This window comes from Primulina eburnea, chromosome 15 (assembly GCF_022965805.1).
Source record: "Primulina eburnea isolate SZY01 chromosome 15, ASM2296580v1, whole genome shotgun sequence".
Taxonomy (NCBI): Eukaryota; Viridiplantae; Streptophyta; class Magnoliopsida; order Lamiales; family Gesneriaceae; genus Primulina; species Primulina eburnea.
The window spans coordinates 12,540,709-12,562,932 of record NC_133115.1 but is presented as its reverse complement, the minus strand read 5'-3'; the positions used below and the strand labels follow the sequence as shown (position 1 = coordinate 12,562,932).

The window sequence follows — 22,224 nt, the reverse complement described above, 5'->3', positions numbered from 1 at the left end:
CGGGGCAGAGGCAGGCGAGAGCGTCGGCGAGGGCGAGAGCTAGGCTTGGCTGGGCGATAGCTGAGCGTGGTGGGTTGTGGGTGAGAGCGGGGTAGAAGCGAGCGAGAGCGTGGGCTTGGGCGAGAACACCCGCCGGCAGGCAGGCGAAAATACGGGCACCGGGGCGAGACGCGCGGCTGGGATGGGGCGAGACCAGGTGGGCGAGAGTGAGGGCTGGGCGTTCGATGGGGCAAGGAGGTGAGGGCAGGCGGGAGCGCGAGTTGGTGTGGGGGCGAGGGCTGAGGAAGTTTTGTGGGAGAAGTGAGAATGAAAAAATGGGGGTGATCTCTATTTATAGGGGGAGCCCAAATCTTTATTTTCAAGGCAGGATTCTGATTTGATTTCCTCCCTTACAGGAGAAGATTACGATTCGATTTGGGTGATTTCCCTCGCGAGTGGTTGTGTGATTTCTGAAAAAAATTTTATGACAAATTAATCGTTCCCCGTAATAGCGGTGAACATCGTTCGTTAACGACAAACAAAATTACTTTTTCTGGCACGGTTCGTCCTCATCGCCGATAAACCAAGGACAACACAATTAATCGAACTTTGAACCTACGATTCAGTTCGACTCGGGAGGGGGAGACTGGTGATACCCTAGGGATGAGCCCACTACCCCTGGCCCATCCCAAGTCCCAAAGGAAAGACAAGCCCACCAAGGGCCCTAGCCCAAATGGAAGACAGGCCCACTAAGGGCCCAGGTATTCTCCTATAAATACCAGGTTTGGGTGTTCAGTTTATTCATTCACTATATTATTTTCAGCAGCACCCTTAGCTGCTCCCCCCATATATCCTCAGTCACTGACTTGAGCGTCGGAGGGGCTACGCCAGGACACCCTCCTGGCCCCCTCTTAACGATCTTCTTTGTTATTTCAGGCTCAGGGTAATTTCCAAACCCGCGTCTGGATTAGTGACACTTGCTGGGAGCGGACCCTAAATTTCCCGTGAGTATCAAATAAATTCAGAGTTAAATGGCAAAATCTTTCGGTGGAGAAAGATTACAAAAACGGATGAACACATGTTTGATGTTCCATTAAATGCGACATTCCCACATCTTCTCCTCGTGCTCCGGCGTAATGGTTTCTTGAATTTTTCTCTCACACTGGCATCACATATATATTCGCCTCAGTTTCAGGGTGTGACCGAATTCCGGTGTCAAAGTAAAATCAGTTCTGCGAAGAAAGTTGTTTTCTTTTTGGGAAAAGTGGATTCCCTTTCATCAAAAACCATTGATTTCTGTTTACAATCGGATATAAAGAGAGCCGTTGATTGTCATTTTCTTGGCTAACAAAACGCCTGCTTTGTGTTTCTTGGCGTGATACTGACGTCTCCCCTAAGCTTTTAGTTACACTTGCTTCCTCTAAGTGTTTATCCCTCCACCTTTCGTGCGAACAACTGGAAATCGTGGGAAAAGGAAGAAGGGTGTGTTTTTCCTTCGCAAGGTTTTATCTTGAATAGCTATGGGTCTGTTTTAGATTGTTATGGAATTAGTGGGTCGCAATTTTCTGGAAGAAAAAATTCCAGGATTTCGTTGGACATAGATATTCTCTATGGGATTCGACCTTGGAGCGAAAATCTAGCCTGAATCCGGCTTTTCCGGCGATCCGAAATCGGATAGAATTTGGAATTTTCGGTGTTTTACTTTTTTTAGAGAAGGGAAAGTGATATAATAGTTTTGTGACGTTTTTCAATAGTTTCTCCAAACGTCAAAGCATAGCAGTCCTTGTTTCGTAGACAGGTTTTTGCCATTTTCTCTCCGCTCCAAAAAAAAAAACGAAGAAAATCCCTTCGATTTCTCTCTTCCTTTCCCAACAAATTCCTCCCTTTTTTCCCTTTCTCTTTGTCTCCCCTCATTTATTTCTCTGTTTCGAAGAGAGAGCCAGAGCAAAGTCTCTCTCTCTCTCCCTCTTTGTATCTTTTCCTTCGTTTGCAGAAAATCATGTTGGTTTTTGACAAGGAGGTTTCAAAACAAACCAATCTTAAACGCTTCTTGAATTGCACGACACCAGTGGTTCCATCTCAATTCTTGTCCGAGGTTTGTTCTTTTGGCTTTGTTTTGTAATTTTTTTTATTGTGGGTATCGTGATGGAATGTTGTTTTCTCATGCAGAATGAGATGAGAAAACTTAATAAACTATGGCATCCATGTGAAAAGGGCAACATTGACTACTTCACATTGGGTGATCTTTGGGATAGTTTTGATGAATGGAGTGCATGTGGGCTTGGAGTTTCAATCGTTTCTGATACTGGCCAAAACTCAGTCCTGTATTTTGTGCCTTATCTCTCTGCCATCCAAATTTTCACTAGCAATTCATCTGTAAACTGTTTCAGGTACTGTTGTTTCCAGATTCCACAGCAATTTGGTTATTATTGTATTGTCTTGAGATATGAGTTGATCATCCTATTTTTGCTGAAACCCCACATGTAGAGTCTGATGTTTTCATGATTCTAAGCTCTTTATTTGAGCATTTGGTATTGTCTTGTGTCTTTTTTAGTTTGATGGTTGTGCAATCTTGGATTTGTTATCTATGATTATGATAATGATACAAAGTTCTAGGTTTCTTGTCCCCAAAAGTGTTCATTTTTAACTAGAGTAGGCGTCGTTTTGTTAAGCTTTTTGTTACTTTTCTTTGTTCATCTGCTCGTATAATCAGAATATAGAATTGAGGTCTTTGGAAGGGTACAAGTTTAGACTTGTGAAATGATCTATAAACTTGTTGTGGTCGTATAATTAATGATCTATGGCTGGATTTTAGGGAAGAGACCGAATCCTTAAATGAGACGAGGAATTCGTTTAGCGATTCGTTCAGTGATGAGAGCGAGAGTGAAAAGTTGTCGAGATGGGACGGATGTTCTTCGGAGGAAGGATTGTTTGAACCAGATAACTCCCGTCATAAGAATGACAGATTGGGCAATCTTTACTTTCAGTACTTTGAGACATCATCTCCTTATGGAAGAGCTCCGCTGATCGACAAGGTAATATAAGTTCTTGTTTAATTTTGCACCGATTAAATTTGGATGTATATTTCCAGACGATTCTTCCAGTTTCTACCGATTCGTAGGATTACTTCTTAGAAAATGATAGCAAATATCGACGATTCAAGTTGTTACAGGATATCATAGAATCAATTTATCTCTGTTTTATCGGCATTAAATTAAAAGATGTGGAATATATGACTTTTGAAAATGAATCGACATGGAATATGTGTCTTTTTTAGGTTTTAGGTGACTTTATTCTACATACCCCTTCTGTGCTTTATTAGAAAAAATTATTTCTGAATTTTATCGGACCGACCGACGTATATTCTCGCTTTTGTTTTACTAATATTTCTCTTCTTTGCCGTAAGTTGGCTCCAATATTAAACATAATTTCTTTGTATTAATTACAGATTTGACTGATCAATCTTAGCTATATGTTGAAAATTCTGATTATTTTCCATTCAGATTCGTAACTTTACTCAAAGATATCCGGGATTAATGTCGTTAAGAAGTGTCGATCTTTCACCTGCTAGTTGGATGGCTGTTGCATGGTTAGTCTCTGTCCAGCCCTCTCCCTAAATGTTACTTTAATTTGATTTTGTGAAATGGATTTAGAGATTGTTCTTACTAACCAAAAGATGAAAATCCAGGTACCCGATTTATCACATTCCTACGGGAAGAACAATTAAAGACTTCCAAACGTGCTTTCTCACATATTACACGATTTCTTCTTCCTTTCGAGGTGGGTACTTAGTTCTAACATCTACTGAATTCATCCTCATTTGTGTCTTTGCATATTAGTCACTAGTCATTAACATTTATGATACACGGATACAGATTCTGAAGATGATTCTGGGAACGAAAGAAATGAAAAAGGAGAGACCATAGCCTTGCCTCCATTTGGCTTAGCTACTTACAAGATGCAAGGCGACATTTGGATTTCGGGCGAGAGTGGTAGGGACCAAGAAAGACTCGTGTCCCTTCTGAGCAGCGCAGATTCTTGGCTAAAGCAACTACAGGTCCAACATCACGACTTCAACTATTTCATGGGAATTCGAAATGGCTGAGAACACTAGCTAACAACCAGGGTGGTTTTCTTCGGTTATCCGAATGTCTATTTCGACTTTAGCACTGGTACAAAGAGTGACAAGCTAACGAACAACCTTTCGTTTTTCGAGTTTACAAGAACAAGATCGAAATTAGATGAAGTAAGAGGAGTTGTAGCGGATTATTAATGAGAAAGGAGTGTTTCTTACCTGGTGTGTGTATTGTGGTTGGTGGCTGTACTGTACAGGAGTGTAATGTTTGTGTAGTTTTTTGTTTGTAAATTTTTACTTTTTAGCTATAGTGCACTTTGTTGATGGGAAAATGTGGTGATTGATAAGAGGGAATTATAAATATTCTATTTTGTACTAATATAATACAGTTATTCAAATGTTCGGTTGATCAATAATATAAATTAAAAAACGTTAAAAAAAAAAATCAATAAAATGACAACTTTACCCCGGTCATTAAATATTTATTTATATGTTTAACGATCACCCATCTGCCATCCATTCCCTGCAACTCTCCTTAACCCTTCACAGCTTGTAAATTATGTACTTCCATTCTGTTTACCTCAATATAGTAATTAAAATGATTATTTGATTTATTTCGATTACAATATTTAAAATTATGGATTTTAAATCAGTGAATACATATCTGAATGAACTGTTTGCATGGATTAAATTCGAACGGATTTCAAGTTATTCAAAATTTTTTTACGACGATATAATCCGTAACTACTATATTTCGTTATGTATTAGATAAACTATGGATTAACGCAGGAACTGCACGTGAAAAAAGTTGAATCCATTCATATACTATCGGGGCCCAAGGATTTGTGCTTGAATAAGACTAATGAACCAAATGTAAGTCATGGTTAATAAAAAAAACCTATGTTACACGTCTTTATCCTACAAAACAAATATACCCTAAAAAAATTTCAAGTTTTCTACGACGTATCATGGGACCACACAGTGTGCTGTTTATAGTGTCCAGGCCATACACATAGCTTGAATGTTTGAGATAGTGTCGACATTGACATAGTTGTTTGATATAAAAGTATTAAATAGATGAAGATTGTGTGAATCAAATATGGGTGTTGTGGAAGTGTTAACACGACATGCAACAAAATAATATAATTTATCATACAATTAATTTTTGATGAATAAAATAAGAAAGAAATAATCATACACAGTCTTGTAAAGAATTTTCTTAGCAACATTATCTAAATTTGCCTTCTTTTTATCTTCAATCGTCGCGTGAATTCTCGATGCGATCAGGTGCTCCATCAATTAGAGCAACTACGGTATTTTCCTTCATTATTCCATCAGTTATGACGTATCACGTATCGTCGTCTTGTGCAGCTAGATGAGTCTGCATTCTAATTTTTCAATCATCGAATTCCTCTCTGGAAAACATATGAATTTTATTGAATGAATACATGATTATCAGATGAGTTTTTGGACATATTTAAGTTTGTTAGGATCGATTGCTATAACTAATGTATTTAGAATGTGGTTGAATAAACAATTTGATTTTTGAGATCTTTTATGATATGGATCAGTTCTTTAAGAAATTGATCCTGAAATCTTGTATATCAATATCGATCAGTTAACTAATAGTAGTAGTGCAGAAACAAACTGAAGGATATATTGAATATTTTGGCTATGATATCTTGATAAAACAATGAATAAAATTATGGACACGAAGAATTTTATAGATATTCATATACTTCAACTGCTCATATGTCACCTCTTCTATCTCAAAGATTATAATTCATTAAAATACTTTGGTGGATTACGATGAACTGTAATAACCCACTTCAGTTAAACTTAAACAATGCCAAAATGAAACTCTTATTTTTTATTATCATTTACCAGTTGATAAGTTGATAACTGAAAAGTTCAAATAAGTAGCCTGAATAATACGAATAAATCAATGAGGTGTGGGATATAATTTGTGATTTGCAAACTGAATAAAATCGAAAGTGAATCGCAATTGAATGATTTGTTCTCGTTGTAGTTGTTCGTGGATTGTTAACCTCTTCTCCAATTGAACTCATCAGTTATATATAGTCTTCGATTCCAATGATCACATTGAATGCATTTAATAATTAATATCCGTTGAATTGTCTTTTAGTCCATGTAGATGAATTTTTCTGAAAGAAGTATGATATATCAAAACGTTCTGCTTTGGTACGAACTGAAAGTTTGTCTACTAAGATTCAAATTACAACTGATCAGGAGTTAAACTAGTCGACTGATCAGTTCAACTGAACTAGAAATGATGTTTTATTAATTTGAACTGTCCAATTCAATTTTTGATTAAGCTATACCAGTTCTGCGAATAACATATTCAGTTCTTCAAATCTAGTATCAGGTCATCAATATTTGATTCATCAGTTTGAGATTTAATAAATCCTTTGAGAACTTTAGTCTGATTACTTTAGTTCTATTTGGTCAATTAAATTGCTAAGTCTTCTTCAATTCAGTTACGACTTACTAGTTCTGCTCAGGTTTTTTGAGCGGTTACTAGTCAGTTTGTAAAACTCTGAAACTAATAAATTCCAACAATAGTCTACCACTTGAGCCTCATAATGTTCAATAAGCACTTTGGCATTCTGAATATGTTGAAATCCAAAATCGATCTTGGATTGGAGAAGAGAGGTAGCTAGCATGAAATACTCAGAGAGTTTCACACAAGATGAAGATGCCATGTTGCCAACCACCGAGGCAACACCAGGCTCAAACCAGGGCAGATCAAGTTTTCGATTCCCCATGAAGAATGTGGTGCACACTTCAGCAAGTCACAAACATCCGAAAGTTCTTTACCCATGTCATGGAGAAAGCCCTGTGATTCTAGAATCTCGTAGATCAAAGAGGGAAAGGAAGCTTAGTTGATTTTATTCACCATATGCAAATTGCAACACAATTTTAAACACCAACTTACCAAAATTAAATGTGGTACTCCAGTACCAACTGAGAAAAAGACAATGTGAGACATTGAATACATTGAAACTACCTTCTTCATCATCAGTTGCTTCATTCTCACTGTTAGCGTCATTGTTGGAAACTAAGTTTTGGTAGTTTGACAAAGTAAGAGTTTATACTTATTGGAATAACTGATCAAAGGAGAATGACCTTAACTGACTAAAATCATACAACTGATAGTTACCAATAGCTGAAGACTGAATCCAGCTAAATCTTATCTACGTCGAACTGATCATGTAGAGGCCCGAAATTCGTATTTGATTTATGGAAAAATTTGAAATTTTCTTTTTAAAGGTAAATAACTTGCCTCATTCATAAAATAAACTGAATAAAAGTTTAACGTTTAATGTAACAGCGGAATAAAAGTTTAAATGTCAAAATAGCAGCGGAAGTAAATATCTGTTTCAAAACAACTTAAAATAATTCATCATGGTAAGAATGAGTTTGCATAAAAATGATAAATAAACTGATAAATGAGGTCCTCGGATTCCTACTACTGTCACCCAAGCTAGCTCACTGGTCCCCGACCTCGGTCCTGACCTCATCAGTACCTACAACAATCAAGTCTAGTGAATCTAAAGACTCAGCATGCATATATCGTAGATAACAAGTAAATATATCATAAACTTTCATGCTGTGTAAAGATATCATGTCGTAAAGCATAACGTGAAAATATCTTGTCATGAGTAATTATAAATATGTGCATAACTGAACTGAAAATCGTAAGTGAAATGTTTGCTCGATAGAGCCCTGTCATGAAATAGCATATATTAATTTTCTGTTGAGAATATGTTCTACACAAGTGGCCCATAACGTGAAATGAATCGTCTGATCAGACTAAACCACAGTATACTGGGCGGTAGGGATCATCACAACCCTTGGACTGGATATCCGTACCCATACATGAACATGAACCGGTCAGAGACCACCGGATAAAGTAATAATCCCATGATAAGCTGCAATCCTATGAATGTGAGGTGGCCACAAGCAATATCTCATATATCTCAAAAATGAACATTTTATATTTTTATGCAAGTAATATAATTAAATATCCTGTTTTATTTTACCGAATGAGTTGGATGGTTCCCAGGCTCCTTGCGACCTAATTCTTACATGAAAAAATATGCAAATGATTTTTCCTTGAATATAACTTAGTCATTGAACCCAAAAACGGGCCAACTAGACCAACAACTAAATTTCTAACCATGACTCCGTACCAATCCGAACCAACATCGATCCATGATTTAGTCATGATTAAAATACACATAAAATGATGAAATAAATCTCCTAAAATTTTCCAAGTCAAATTTGGTGAATGGAGGCCAAAAACATGAAACGCTCTTTCGAGAGTCACTTTGGCACATTGCACCGTAAATTTTTGTACGACCTCTAAACTTAACCAAATCACAAATGGCCAAAAACATGACCTTCCTAACTTGATGAGGTACTGTCCAGTCCAAGGCCATAGGCTAAAAGCAACCCAAGAACTCAAACGAGCCTCTGAACCGAAGCACAAGGTTGCTGTCAAAAATTACAGCAGCAGCTGTTGCGCTTCCTTGATTTGTTTACGAGGCTAATGACCATTGGGGCTTGAACCACCGACCAGAGCCTCTTACCAACATCCTAAGGTATGGTTTGAACCATGGCTAAGGGCCCTAGGCCAGCCACAATCCAAGCAACACCAGAAACAACCCGAAACTGAAGCCGAGACACCAAGAACAAATTCTGTACCATGCGATTGTTTGGATCGCTTGCTGTCATGTGTCGTTCCAGTGGACATATGATTGACCATGGCTCGATCTAGACATCATGAGGTATTGTGTGAAGAACCATGGATAAGGGCTAAAAAGCCAACCAAGATGTTGGAACTTTTCAAGTTCGCAATCTTGATTTTGATGTTAACAAAACTTGTTATTGTGTTTCTAACATATTTACTCAAGTGTGAAGTTGCAAACACAAGAAGCTATCTGAAACTGAATTTTGCACAAACTGAATTTCTGGCGAGCTTAAGTATTTTGATGATATCTCTCAACTGGATTATCGAAATGACAATCCGCCAACTAGACTGATTAGAAAACTCAGTTTGGAACAAATCGTATTTCACGTTAGTTGGGCAAAATCGGATGTTATCATGGTCTAACTGATCGCTCAATTATCGAACTGATCACACGAAAACAGCAATCAGTTGTGTTTGAGCAGCTGCCGTATTTTGATCATATCTCTCAGCTCAGTTATCGAAACGAAGCGATTCAGTATGCGTTGGAAAGCTAAGACAAAGATCTACAAATCATTCTTATAAGTCAAAGTTTGAATCGAAGCTTATGATGCTGATAAATGACGATGAAGCTACTGGTTCTGCACAAACTGAAATCAGCTAGGCTGATTTCAGCACACCAGCTGAAACTGAACCAGCTGAAGACCAGTTGAACCAGTCCAACTGAACCAGTTGAACTGAACCAGACCAACTGAACCAGTCCGACTGAATGACCAGTTGAGTTGACCAGAGTTGACCAGTTGATCAGAGTTGACCAGTCGAGAAAATGCCCAGCAAGCTGAATTTGACCGTTGCAATCTCGGAAACAGTACAAAAACTTTCCAACGGTCATATTCTTGTGTCTAACGTATATATCAGTGTTGAAGCCTATAAATACAACATCTTGAAGATCAAACAAGAGCTTTGGAAGAGGATTCAAAGTATGGGCAGTTAGTATGAAGAAATCAGCTAGTTGAGAGCACAAGCCCTTTTGTGAGGATACACTTGAGATATACACTGTAAATGATAAATTCCTCACACACAATCACTCACACATATACAAGAGAGTTGAAGTTCAAAGAATTAGTTGAGTGAGTCTTGCACAAAGACGTAAAACTTGTGTATGTAGTCTTTGCATATGAGACATTAAACAATATGCTGATTGTGAGGTGCTGCCTACAATCTTGAGTGCTAGGAGTTCTAGTTGGGTGCTGCCCTTCCGGAATGGGTTTGTACAAGTAGTTGTATAAATCAAAGTCTTCTAGTGGATCCTTCCCAAGGGGAAGAAGGGGTGACGTAGGAGTGTTGAAATCTCCGAACATCCATAAACAAATTCGTGTCTATTTGTTTATTACATTTACTTATCATTTCTATAGTTTTAAAGATGCATTGTTGAAGCATTTTATGTCTTCTTCAAATACCAAAATATTGTATACCAAGTGTTTGATAAAATGCTTCAACTGAAATACTTTTACTCATTCAACTTGCATATATTTTAAATGCTTTACAAAATATTTAATCGGTTTCTACGAAGGATTATTTCGAGTATCTTCCGCTTGGTTTTTAACCAAACTTGATTTAATTCATCGGTGTTCAATATTTCAAGAACCGAGCTATTGTAGCTCAACGACTACCCCTCTAATCGATCCCAACAAGTGATATCAGAGCCAAGGTCATGGGTTCGATTCCCATTGATTGCAAGGAGTGCAATTATTGGGAGGGAGATTGTTGGGTGCAATAATTGTCCTTGCTTGGTAGAGCGATCGAACCATAGTGCTTGTGCTGCTGTGCGGTTTAAAATATTTGAGTTGCACCATTACCAGTAGCTATAGCTTTTGGTAAAGCGGTAAGCACTCGGTCCAACAAGTGGTATCAGAGCGGGTTGTTCTTGAAAGAACATTGAAACTGATTTTGATGTTTAAAATTCGAAATTTCAGATTTTTTACGCATATATATGCAAAACTGAATTTTCGCGCAGCTTGTAGCGACCATGGGAAAAATGGTATATCTCCTTGCTCGAGTGTCCAAATGACGAACCGCTTTTTGCGTTGCAAACTAGACTCGTAGAGGTTTACAGCGGTATGAAATTTACAGCCTAATTATGCACGAGAAAATACAGTTTATTTGTTGAAGACAGAGCATATGTGCTGCAGCAGAAAATGAGCCATGGAGAAAATTGGTTAGTTATCCCTCCTTTTTTACATTTTTCAATATTTCAAAAATATAGGGGGAGAACTCATTATAGCTTTAATGAGTAGATTATTTTTAGATATTGAGGGGGAGAAAATTTTGTTTAAAATGTTTTGAAATATGATTTTTTGATTCACACAAAAAAGGGGGAGAAACAGAAAGAGAGGGCCGAAGGGGGTGCTTGTCCTGTTTGTTTTAAAAACCGATGGAAACTGAACCAAGCCATGGAAGGGCATCTTGGTCACGTTCTAGACATGTCAAGGAAGGGTTCCAACCATGGTTACAGGCCCGAAAGCCAACCAAGATTCGAACCTTCTTGAACAATCCAAAACCAGAATTTTCGACACTCATGAATTGCAATGAGGAGAGTTGCTGTCAAAACTCTTTCTCCAGCGTATAGGGGCTAGAACCAATGGACTTACATGCCCTAACATGCCCTAGTACATGTCTAGATGCAGCATTGGTTGCCTTGAATCGAGCCATACCCTGCAACATCAAAATTAGCCAAAACCATGTGGCACAATGGAAGAGCCGAAAAATTCTGCACGATGTTTTTCGAAAATTGCTTGACATGATTTCGGTTTTGCTTCATAATTCATGCACATATGATGTTTTAAAATAATAGTAGGACTTGATTGAAGAGAAAAGAATGATAGAAACATGCCTTGGATTTTTTTTGAAAGAAAAACAAACGAATACAACGACGCGGCACGGCGGAGACGAGGTTGTTTTTCTTACTAGTTTTTCTCTCTTGTTTCTTGCTAGGAGACTCACGATTTTCTTATCTGAAAATGCTCTGAAATTTCGAGAATGGTGAGGGAGAAATGAAGGCTAGGAATGAAGGGAAAGTCTACAAATAAAATGGGATAGAATAACAAGATCAAATATTTCTATCCTAGAGTTTGATAGATAAGGAATGATATGACATATCAAAGGATTTGAGGTTGATTTGCTAGGGGTGAGGCTGATTTTATCATTATTTAAACAAGGGAGAAATTGTTTAATTGTTAATTATTGAAGATTAAATAGTGAGGGAATTATCTACCAAGAATGGATTAAGGAAATGAATCAAGTGGTGAGTTGTCAAACTTTTATCAAATCTTCCAAGGATGTGGCCGATTTTTACTAGATAAATGGGGACGAGATATTGCTAAATTATAAATTATTGGGGAATTAAAATTGTGAGAATTATTCTACCATGAAGGGATAATGAAAGATATCAATAATGGAGTGGCTAAAATTAAATCAAATTTTCAAAGTGGTGGCCGAAATTATTCTTAATAAATGAAGAGAAATATTGCTTAATTATTGAATTTTAAATTTTTAAAATTTTATCTACCCATTAAGTATTTTAGTGAATTAATAAATTAATTATTGAATCTAAAATGAACTTATTTCCTACTTACCTCAAATTACTTATATAATTCCTTAAACATTCTTTTACATTAAATTAACTTGTTATTTATCTTAAATAAATTCTAGGAATGTTTTCTTAATAATAAATTTTATCTCAATACTCCAACTTCAGTCCGGCCTCACTTATTTAACTGAAAAGATAAAACTAAACTTATGCGATTTAAAATAAATAATCATGACTAACAACTTTAATAATGCTTTAAATAATAAAGAAATCATTTGTAATTTAAATACTAGAAATTACGCATGGCTTATACGTAGTATAATTTAACGGGTTCTACAACTCTCCCCCCTTAAAAGAAACTTCGTCCTCGAAATTAAAACTTACCGAATAGCTCGGGGTACCGACTCCTCATCTCTGGCTCAGACTCCCATATAGCTTCCTCCTATGAATGATTAAGCCATTTGACTTTCACTCGCTTAACCAGCTTGTTCCGAAGCTTCTTCTCCTGTCTGTCTAAGATCTGCACTGGTATCTCTTCATAAGACAGGTTTGGAGTAAGCTGTAACGGCTCGAAGTTCAAGACATACGAAGGATTTCCATATACTTCCTCAGCATAGAGACGTGGAACACATTGTGTACTCCGGCTAGATTCGGCGGAAGAGCAACACGATAAGCTAGCGTCCCAACCCTGTCGAGGATCATAAATGGTCCAATGAACCTCAGACTGAGCTTTCCTTTCTTTCCGAACCGCATGACACCTTTCATAGGTGCCACTTCCCGAAAACATGGTCGCCAATGGCAAACTCTAGATCTCTCCTCCTCTGATCCGCATAACTCTTCTGTCGACTCTGAGCAGTCCTCATCCTATCACGGATCTTGACTAATACATCGGCAGCCTGTTGAATAATCTCTGGACCCAACTCTGATCTCTCCCTTACTTCATCCCAATGAACAGGCGATCTGCACTTACGACCATACAGTGCTTCAAACGGAGCCATGCCTATAGAAAACTGGAAACTGTTGTTATAGGTGAACTCTACCAATGGCAAGTTCGACTCCCAACTCTCTGAGAAATCGATGACACAAGCACGGAGAAGATCCTCTAAATATCTGGATAATTCTCTCTGACTGCCCATCTGTCTGAGGGTGGAAAGCTGTGCTAAACAACAACTTCGTACCCACTGCTGAATGCAGACTCTTCAAAATGCGGAAGTGAATCTAGGATCTCTGTCAGACACTATAGAAACGGGAATGCCATGAAGTCTGGCTATCTCTCGGATATACAACTCTGCATATTGAATCATCGTGAAAGTCGTCTTAATGGGCAAGAAGTGCGCTGATTTGGTAAGACAGTCAACAATCACCCAGATAGAATTCGATCCTTTGACTGACTTCGGCAACCCGGTCACGAAGTCCATGGTGACATTCTCCCACTTTCACTCGGGAATAAGAAGAGGCTTGAGCAAGCCTGCTGGTCTCTGATGCTCTGCTTTCACTATCTGGCACGTCAAACACTCAGATACAAAATGTCCGATATCCTTGTTCATCCCTAGCCACCAATACAACAACTGCAGGTCTTTGTACATCTTCGTACTCCCAGGATGAATAGATACGACGACATATGGGCCTCGGATAGAATCTCTGCTGGGAACCCACATCCTATCTCGGTATCTCACAATCCCGTCGCTAACTGTATACAAGATACTGCCCTTGGCCTCATCCTTCTGCTTCCACTTTGCTAACTGCTCATCTGCTGACTGAACACTACGAATATGGTCTAGAAGGGAAGACTGAATTGTCAAAGTAGATAGACGGGGAACTCTACCTCGAGGATAAGTCTCTAAATCAAACCTCTGCATCTCAAACTGAAGAGGTCTCGAAATCGCCAAATGAGCCATCACTTCGACTTTCCTGCTCAATGTGTCTGCAACTACATTAGCTTTACCCAGGTGGTAGCTAATGTCACAGTCATAGTCCTTCACTAGCTCCAACCAATGCCTCTGACGCATATTCAGCTCTTTCTGCGTAAAGAAGTACTTGAGGCTCTTATGGTCGGTAAAGATCTGGCACTTCTCTCCGTACAAATAATGCCTCCAAATCTTCAAGGCAAAAATTACGGCGGCCAACTCTAGATCGTGGGTAGGGTTGTTCTTCTCATGGATTTTCAACTGTCGAGAAGCATACGCTATCACCTTCCCATGATGCATCAACACTGCGCCTAGACCGAGCTTCGAAGCATCGGTATACAAAACAAAGTCTCCGGGCCTTGACGGCATGGCCAACACTGGTGCCGAGATAAGAGCTTGCCTCAAAGTATCGAAGCTCTTTTGACACACATCGCTCCACACAAATTTAACATTCTTCTTTGTCAACGGCGTGAGTGGAACTGCGATAGAGGAGAATCCCTGAATAAACTTCCGATAATATCTTGCTAGCCCAAGGAAACTACGGATCTCTGATGCATTCTGAGGCAAAGCCCAATCCCTGACTGCTGCAACTTTTGCTGGGTCTACCTCAATACCACTGCTAGAAACGATGTGGCCTAAGAACGCCACCTTCTCTAACCAGAATTCGCATTTACTGAACTTGGCGAGTAACTTATGCTCTTGCAAGGTCTGCAAAACTGTGGTCAGATGTCTGTTGTGATCCTCTTGATTCTTAGAGTAGACGAGAATGCAGTCTATGAATAATATTACAAACTGATCAAGATACGGCTGAAATACACGATTCATGAGATCCATGAAGATCGCTGGAGCATTCATCAGACCGAACGGCATCACAAGGAACTCGAAGTAGCCATAACGAGTCCTAAAATCAGTCTTGGAAACATCGGCATCTTTGTGGGGACCCGGACGCTAATCATCTTCTTAATCATCGTTGGGATTTAATTATCAGTTCTGATAAACAGGGTCTAAAAATTTTTCTTTTTGAAATGTAAATGCGGAAGGTAATGGAATCTAAATAATATACATCTCAGTATAAAATACATTTCAGTATAAAAGTACAATACTGTACAATCTAAGTCTAAGGTTCGGTTACTAAGTTCAAGTAATAAACCAAATCTACAGTAAGTCCGGAATCACCACGCTAACTCTTCTTCTCTCTTCATCCTCTTGACCCCGATCATGTCCCACCTGTTGTCATGTACACATACAAAACAAGACAACAGCCGGATACTCCGGTGAGAATAAATCCCAGTATAAAACATGGTAACCATGTATATACATCAAGTAAATCATGAAATATTCTATCATGGATAACCTAAAACAATAGATTTCATAATCTATGAAATTAACTCCAAATAAGCATGCAACACAAATCAGTTAAACATGCTACTCAAATCAAATCATAAAAACATGCTATCATAACTGAAAGTAATAAACTATGGGTTTCATAGTCTATGAAACCACATCTATAAACACATGCAATTCTAGTCAAATCATGTCTAGACTCGACTCAACTATAACTCTAGGGATCCCGGGGTTAATAAGACGTCACTGTCTGTCACCTACCCTCCCAATCGGGGTGACGTACGTCTTTTTCCTAGACTTCGGTCATATCTGTATCGAATAATCTACAATAGGACGATGTCTGCTCCTATGTAACGATACACCGAACGTCTAGAAAGTCTGACTGTTTCTGTCAAACTTTTCTATCTCAAATGCAATGCATAACCATCTGTAAACAATGCATAATTATCTCAAAAGATTCGAATACAATTCTATAAACAAATCGTAATCATATCAAAAGATAAACAATAAGTCTAGTATGTGATTTAGTTGGGAAACTCAAATAAGATCTGATTTGAGTTATATCTTCCCAAATATCACATGAATTATACCTTTGTCGTCCCTGTCTGACGAAGACGATGTCTCGAAGTCGAATCTGTCCATATCAATCTGATAATGACAAATCACATAAATACAATATCAGTACATATCTCAGTTCAGAATCTGTTCTGATCAATACTCAACTCGGTATACAATCTGATCCAAGTCAACAATATAACAATGAATCTCACTCAATATCATATCTGATCAATCTAAATCAATACTGATGTTTCGACGGCATAACAATACAATCTGAATAACCCCGTCAATCTGAACATCCCAGATATAATACCAGAACTCATAATCTCAATATCGGTATATTCAAAATCAATAATATACAATTCTGATATCAAAATCTCAGTCAATATTTTTCGAAAATCATAACAATTACAGAAACAATCTGTTCTTTAATCTGACTTCAATTCTACAATGTCTACGGTAGTAGAAACACCATATCTGAATCATATTCAGTTCCGACAACATCATAATTTCAAAACATCTCAAAACGTAATAAAACTTACGTCCTTGTGTAGCTCGTGTCACGAGGAACTCAGAACTGAAGTCGGTTTTGAATTCTGACGGACGGATTTCTCACAACCACAACTCGAAAAGGCGGAAGGAAATTCTCTCAAAGCCTCGCTCCTTTCCACTGAATTTCTGATGATTTATCGTGTCAATCATCCCTATATATACTGCATGAAAATTCTGAAACGTGGCATCATTTTTCATGCAACACGCATGACCGCGGGTGCGGTCGTGTCATGCACCGCGGGTGCGCTCATGCTTCGGCATGCTTATCATTTTCTAAAATGCACGACCGCGGGTGCGCTCCTGCTAGTACCGCGGGTGCGGTGATGCTACAGAATTTCTTGCCAACTTACTGTCTATGCACCGCGGGTGCGGTCTTGTCTTTTCCCGAATTTCTCATTTTTCCGTCTTTACAACACTTTATAATCTTGGTTTATCAATTCTATAATTCTTGGGCCTTACATTTCTCCCCCTCTTAGATCTGAGTTCGTCCTCGAACTCATAAACAATCACTTCGGAGATAACAGAGGAAATGCATAATAGAGTTAAATCAAAACTCGAATATCTAATTCCAATCTGGAATAAGAATTCGCTAAGCATAATGTCATAATACTTCTTCTATCCTTTTGACAGAATCGATCTCGCATTACTGGTTATTCAACATCCGTATAAACCAATCTACAGCTCATCACCTATCAGTACCATCTGCTGTTATCAAATCTGTTTCCTCCCACTCAAGGACATATACCATCTTTAGCTTCGAATACCAATCGTCATCATCCGACGTTGGTTTCCTAAGTCTGTCCATTTTGAACTATCTTCATCTTCCTTCGAATTTTCTTCAAAAGAAATATGTAGTATTCACTGTATACCGTCTTGTCTATAACTATCTCATTACCCATCTGATAAACTGATAGCTATTATCACGCAGTGATATTAAATCATATCAATTAGTGCTAACATCCAGCACTAAAGCTGCATAGTGCTAACATCCGGCACCAAAGCTGTGCCAAGGTCTTCCAATAGCTGGATAACCCATTCCGACTGCCTGTCAATTATTGAAAAAATCTAATAGAGAGTTCATGATATATTCTGTCACAAATACAAACTCAAGCAAAATCACAATATGACATAATCTACTGTGGCATTCTGATCTTTCTGACCACTTCTCTGACACCGATTTGTGCCATTTGATCACGTTTGTACGTTATCTGGTACAAACTAATCGATATAGATTGAACAATCTGTCAATCACAAGCATATCATATCATAATCTGGGAAGTATTGTAGTAAGCTTATTACGAAATTCATCGAATTATACTCCCTATTTCTTATCAGAAATATACAAATTCTGTAATAAATCTTCTGATTTCTATCTTTCTGTCTTTTCAGTTAGCGATTCAGACATATTAGTACAATTTCTGCCAACATTTCAGTACAATTTCTGTCATAACTGATCTCATCTGTCTATATCATAACTATCTGTTCGAATAGCATACATTCTCAGTCACAAACATGACAACTGAAGTCACTACAGCGCATTTCTGACACTATCTGTGATTTCAACTTCGAACTATTCGGCATAACAAATCAGTTAATAACATAAAGTAAAGAAAAATACCTACCTGGTATTCGGCTCTGACTATCGATATCAATTCTGTTATACAATACTGAAACATTCTGATATCACAAGCTAGTCAATTTCATACAAAACACAAAATCACATATCTTTTACTCTGATCGATGCTCCATTCTCATTATCAATCAAGCTCTGAACATTCTGATCGCATTTCTGAATAGCTGTACTTCTCGAAAACAATTCTGATACAATTGAACTGTATATATTCTCAATGGTTCACAATAATCTGTAGCATATACGAATTAAAAACAACAGTAATATCAAATCAGAGATGAAATATCAATATTCTATACAGATCTAGTGAGTTCAGTGAACTCATAAAACAATGATTTCTGATAAATATCTTCATGTCATTCTGATCAACTGTTATATCTCATCTGCAAATAAAATATGCTCCCCAAAACAATATAAGATGTCTCAAATACTGATTTAGAACAATAATAATACTCAGCAGATATAAAGCAACAGTCGAATAAAATAATCTGCCAAATCAGACAAAATACATTTCTGACATTTCTGATATTTCTGATCTCCATATCTTTCAGTCACTGATCATAACCGCAACAGTGTCAAAGTCAATCTGTGAAATTCAATCTGTATACTAAATTCAGATATCACCTACTCTGAATACAATTTGTTTCAAGCGGAATTCTTATCTGAATAGTTTATGTATACAATAATTCTAATTCTCAGAATATTCACTACCATCTCCAGATATTCAACTCTTTCAATTCGGTATGTATTATTCTGTATATTCAATATTATTCTGTACTGAATCTAACATACAGACCATACCTAATCTCCATTCAATTTCTGAAGTCTATCTTTTTGAGATCACATAAATCTGAAATCTTATCTAGGCACACATCAGCCAACTCATATATCACTGGCAAATCTGCCAATGCTAGGCTCGATTTCAGTAGGTCTACTGAATACATAAGGATGCAATCTGCTCCTTTCTGTACTAATCGAGTCATATACAATACAGATATCAAAGGAATTCTAAATCTAGAATCCTTATCGTGGTATCTCCACTGATCAGTCATTTCTGATCTGACTCTTACCATTTCTGGAACAATTTCTACAATCTGTCTGTACTTGTTTAACATATACATATCATTAATGCGTTCAAATCAGAAAACACAAGTACATCATAATCTATCTCTATTTCATTCTCATCTTACTGTAGTATACGATATATACAGAAATATCTGATATCAACATTTCCTCAACAAGCAAGGACATTAATACTACAGTACATGCTAACCCAACAGATACAATATATTTCCATGCAACTCAGTCAAAGATATTCTTAACAAATGCATTAGTATATATCAATACATATGCAATAGAATCATAAAGAATAGTACCTGTTGTGAATTCTGGATCTGTGTTTTCAATTGAACTCTTCTCCCTACAAACTTCGGGAACGCTTCTGGGGACAGACTTTAGCAAAGTGTCCCGGCTGTCCACAAATATTGCATCTACCAGTCACTCCCTGGCATTTCTCGGTGGGATGTCTCCCTCCGCAACTCCTGCAATACACTCCAGTATGGCTTGGACTAGAACCACTGGAGCTAGATGAACCGCTTCCTAGTTTCTTGAATGGTTTCTTCTGAGCTTTCAGTAAATCTTTCTTTCCAATCGTACTGCCTCGATCAAATCGGAGAGGGGATTGCTGTGTTTGGGGTTGTTTCACACACAACCTCCCTAGCTGTCTAATCAGACTCGCCTCAGCTCTCTTCGCTCTACTCAAGATATCAGAAAAATGGTAAGGCCGCTGCAGATTCATAAATGCAACTACCTCCGAATTCAATCCTCTGATGAATTGATTCACTATAGCTTCATCATTTCCAGCTATCTGAGGAGCAAAATGCAGTAAAGTAGAGAATTTGGCGATATATTCATCAATATTCAATTGACCTTGGCTCAAATTCTAAAACTCTGCTTTCTTGTCCTCTCGGTACGAGACTGAGAAAAATCGTCGATAAAATTCAGTTCTGAATGTTTCCCACGAAATCACTGTACCTCTCTGTTTCCACATTCTTCTACTGGTAATCCACCAACTCCTGGCGGCTTCTTGTAACTGATAAGGTACCATTTTAACTCTCTGTTCATCTGTACAATCAAGTAAATCGAACAGTATTTCTATGTCATCGAACCAGTTCTGACAATCTTCAGATGTCTCGGTACCACTCAGAATCGGCGGCTGTAATAACTGAAATTCTTTCATCTTTATTTCTAGCTGAATTTCGGATGCATCTATCTGTTCAGTCGAAGTATTACCCTTTTCTGGAATTCTTCGAGGCGGTATATCTGAATAGCAAACACATTAGTACACAATCTATACAATCTGTCTCAGCCCTCCTCTGATCATATACCTCTGATCCAGACTCAGTTCTGATTCAGGCTTAACAATTACATGCTGCAATCAACTCAGATACAAACAACATGTAATAGGGAAAACAGTAAATCATGCTAGCACCCATAATGTAATTCAACATTATAATAAATCTCATGCTAGCAATCACATGCAAGGAAAGAAAATTCAATCTACCCCGCTCATTCTCTACTATCTCATTCTAAAGATCTATCGCTCTGATACCACCTGTTGTGGGGACCCGGACGCTAATCATCTTCTTAATCATCGTTGGGATTTAATTATCAGTTCTGATAAACAGGGTCTAAAAATTTTTCTTTTTAAAATGTAAATGCGGAAGGTAATGGAATCTAAATAATATACATCTCAGTATAAAATACATTTCAGTATAAAAGTACAATACTGTACAATCTAAGTCTAAGGTTCGGTTACTAAGTTCAAGTAATAAACCAAATCTACAGTAAGTCCGGAATCACCACGCTAACTCTTCTTCTCTCTTCATCCTCTTGACCCCGATCATGTCCCACCTGTTGTCATGTACACATACAAAACAAGACAACAGCCGGATACTCCGGTGAGAATAAATCCCAGTATAAAACATGGTAACCATGTATATACATCAAGTAAATCATGAAATATTCTATCATGGATAACCTAAAACAATAGATTGCATAATCTATGAAATTAACTCCAAATAAGCATGCAACACAAATCAATTAAACATGCTACTCAAATCAAATCATAAAAACATGCTATCATAACTGAAAGCAATAAACATGGGTTTCATAGTCTATGAAACCACATCTATAAACACATGCAATTCTAGTCAAATCATGTCTAGACTCGACTCAACTATAACTCTAGGGATCCCGGGGTGAATAAGACGTCACTGTCTGTCACCTACCCTCCCAATCGGGGTGACGTATGTCTTATTCCTAGACTTCGGTCATATCTGTATCGAATAATCTACAATAGGACGATGTCTGCTCCTATGTAACGATACACCGAACGTCTAGAAGTCTGACTGTTTCTGTCAAACTTTTCTATCTCAAATGCAATGCATAACCATCTGTAAACAATGCATAATTATCTCAAAAGATTCGAATACAATTCTATAAACAAATCGTAATCATATCAAAAGATAAACAATAAGTCTAGTATGTGATTTAGTTGGGAAACTCAAATAAAATCTGATTTGAGTTATATCTTCCCAAATATCACATGAATTATACCTTTGTCGTCCCTGTCTGACGAAGACGATGTCTCGAAGTCGAATTTGTCCATATCAATCTGATAATGACAAATCACATAAATACAATATCAGTACATATCTCAGTTCAGAATCTGTTCTGATCAATACTCAACTCGGTATACAATCTGATCCAAGTCAACAATATAACAATGAATCTCACTCAATATCATATCTGATCAATCTAAATCAATACTGATGTTTCGACGGCATAACAATACAATCTGAATAACCCCGTCAATCT

At 37.6% G+C, this 22,224-nt stretch overlaps 1 protein-coding gene across 2 annotated transcripts; it reads left to right on the top strand.

The window, feature by feature from the left end:
• Positions 1–999: 999 nt before the first annotated feature.
• Positions 1,000–4,358, top strand: LOC140814382 (uncharacterized). Of its 2 annotated transcripts, none has more exons than XM_073173338.1 (6): positions 1,000–2,074; positions 2,149–2,369; positions 2,795–3,014; positions 3,483–3,568; positions 3,668–3,759; positions 3,855–4,358. In XM_073173338.1, the coding sequence occupies exons 1-6, from the start codon at positions 1,979–1,981 to the stop codon at positions 4,082–4,084; spliced, it is 945 nt and encodes a 314-aa protein (XP_073029439.1). In that variant the 5' UTR covers positions 1,000–1,978; the 3' UTR covers positions 4,085–4,358. The 2 variants fall into 2 exon arrangements, with proteins under 2 accessions (XP_073029439.1, XP_073029438.1); XM_073173337.1 differs by having other exon boundaries at positions 3,849–4,358.
• Positions 4,359–22,224: the final 17,866 nt, after the last annotated feature.

Excerpts from the sequence above, each read along its gene's own strand:
- LOC140814382 (XM_073173337.1), top strand. The coding sequence starts at position 1,979 with ATGTTGGTTTTTGACAAGGAGGTTTCAAAACAAACCAATCTTAAACGC. Across the intron at positions 2,075-2,148 it reads CATCTCAATTCTTGTCCGAG|AATGAGATGAGAAAACTTAA; the intron begins GTTTGTTCTTTT and ends TTTCTCATGCAG. Across the intron at positions 3,760-3,848 it reads GATTTCTTCTTCCTTTCGAG|ATACAGATTCTGAAGATGAT; the intron begins GTGGGTACTTAG and ends TATGATACACGG.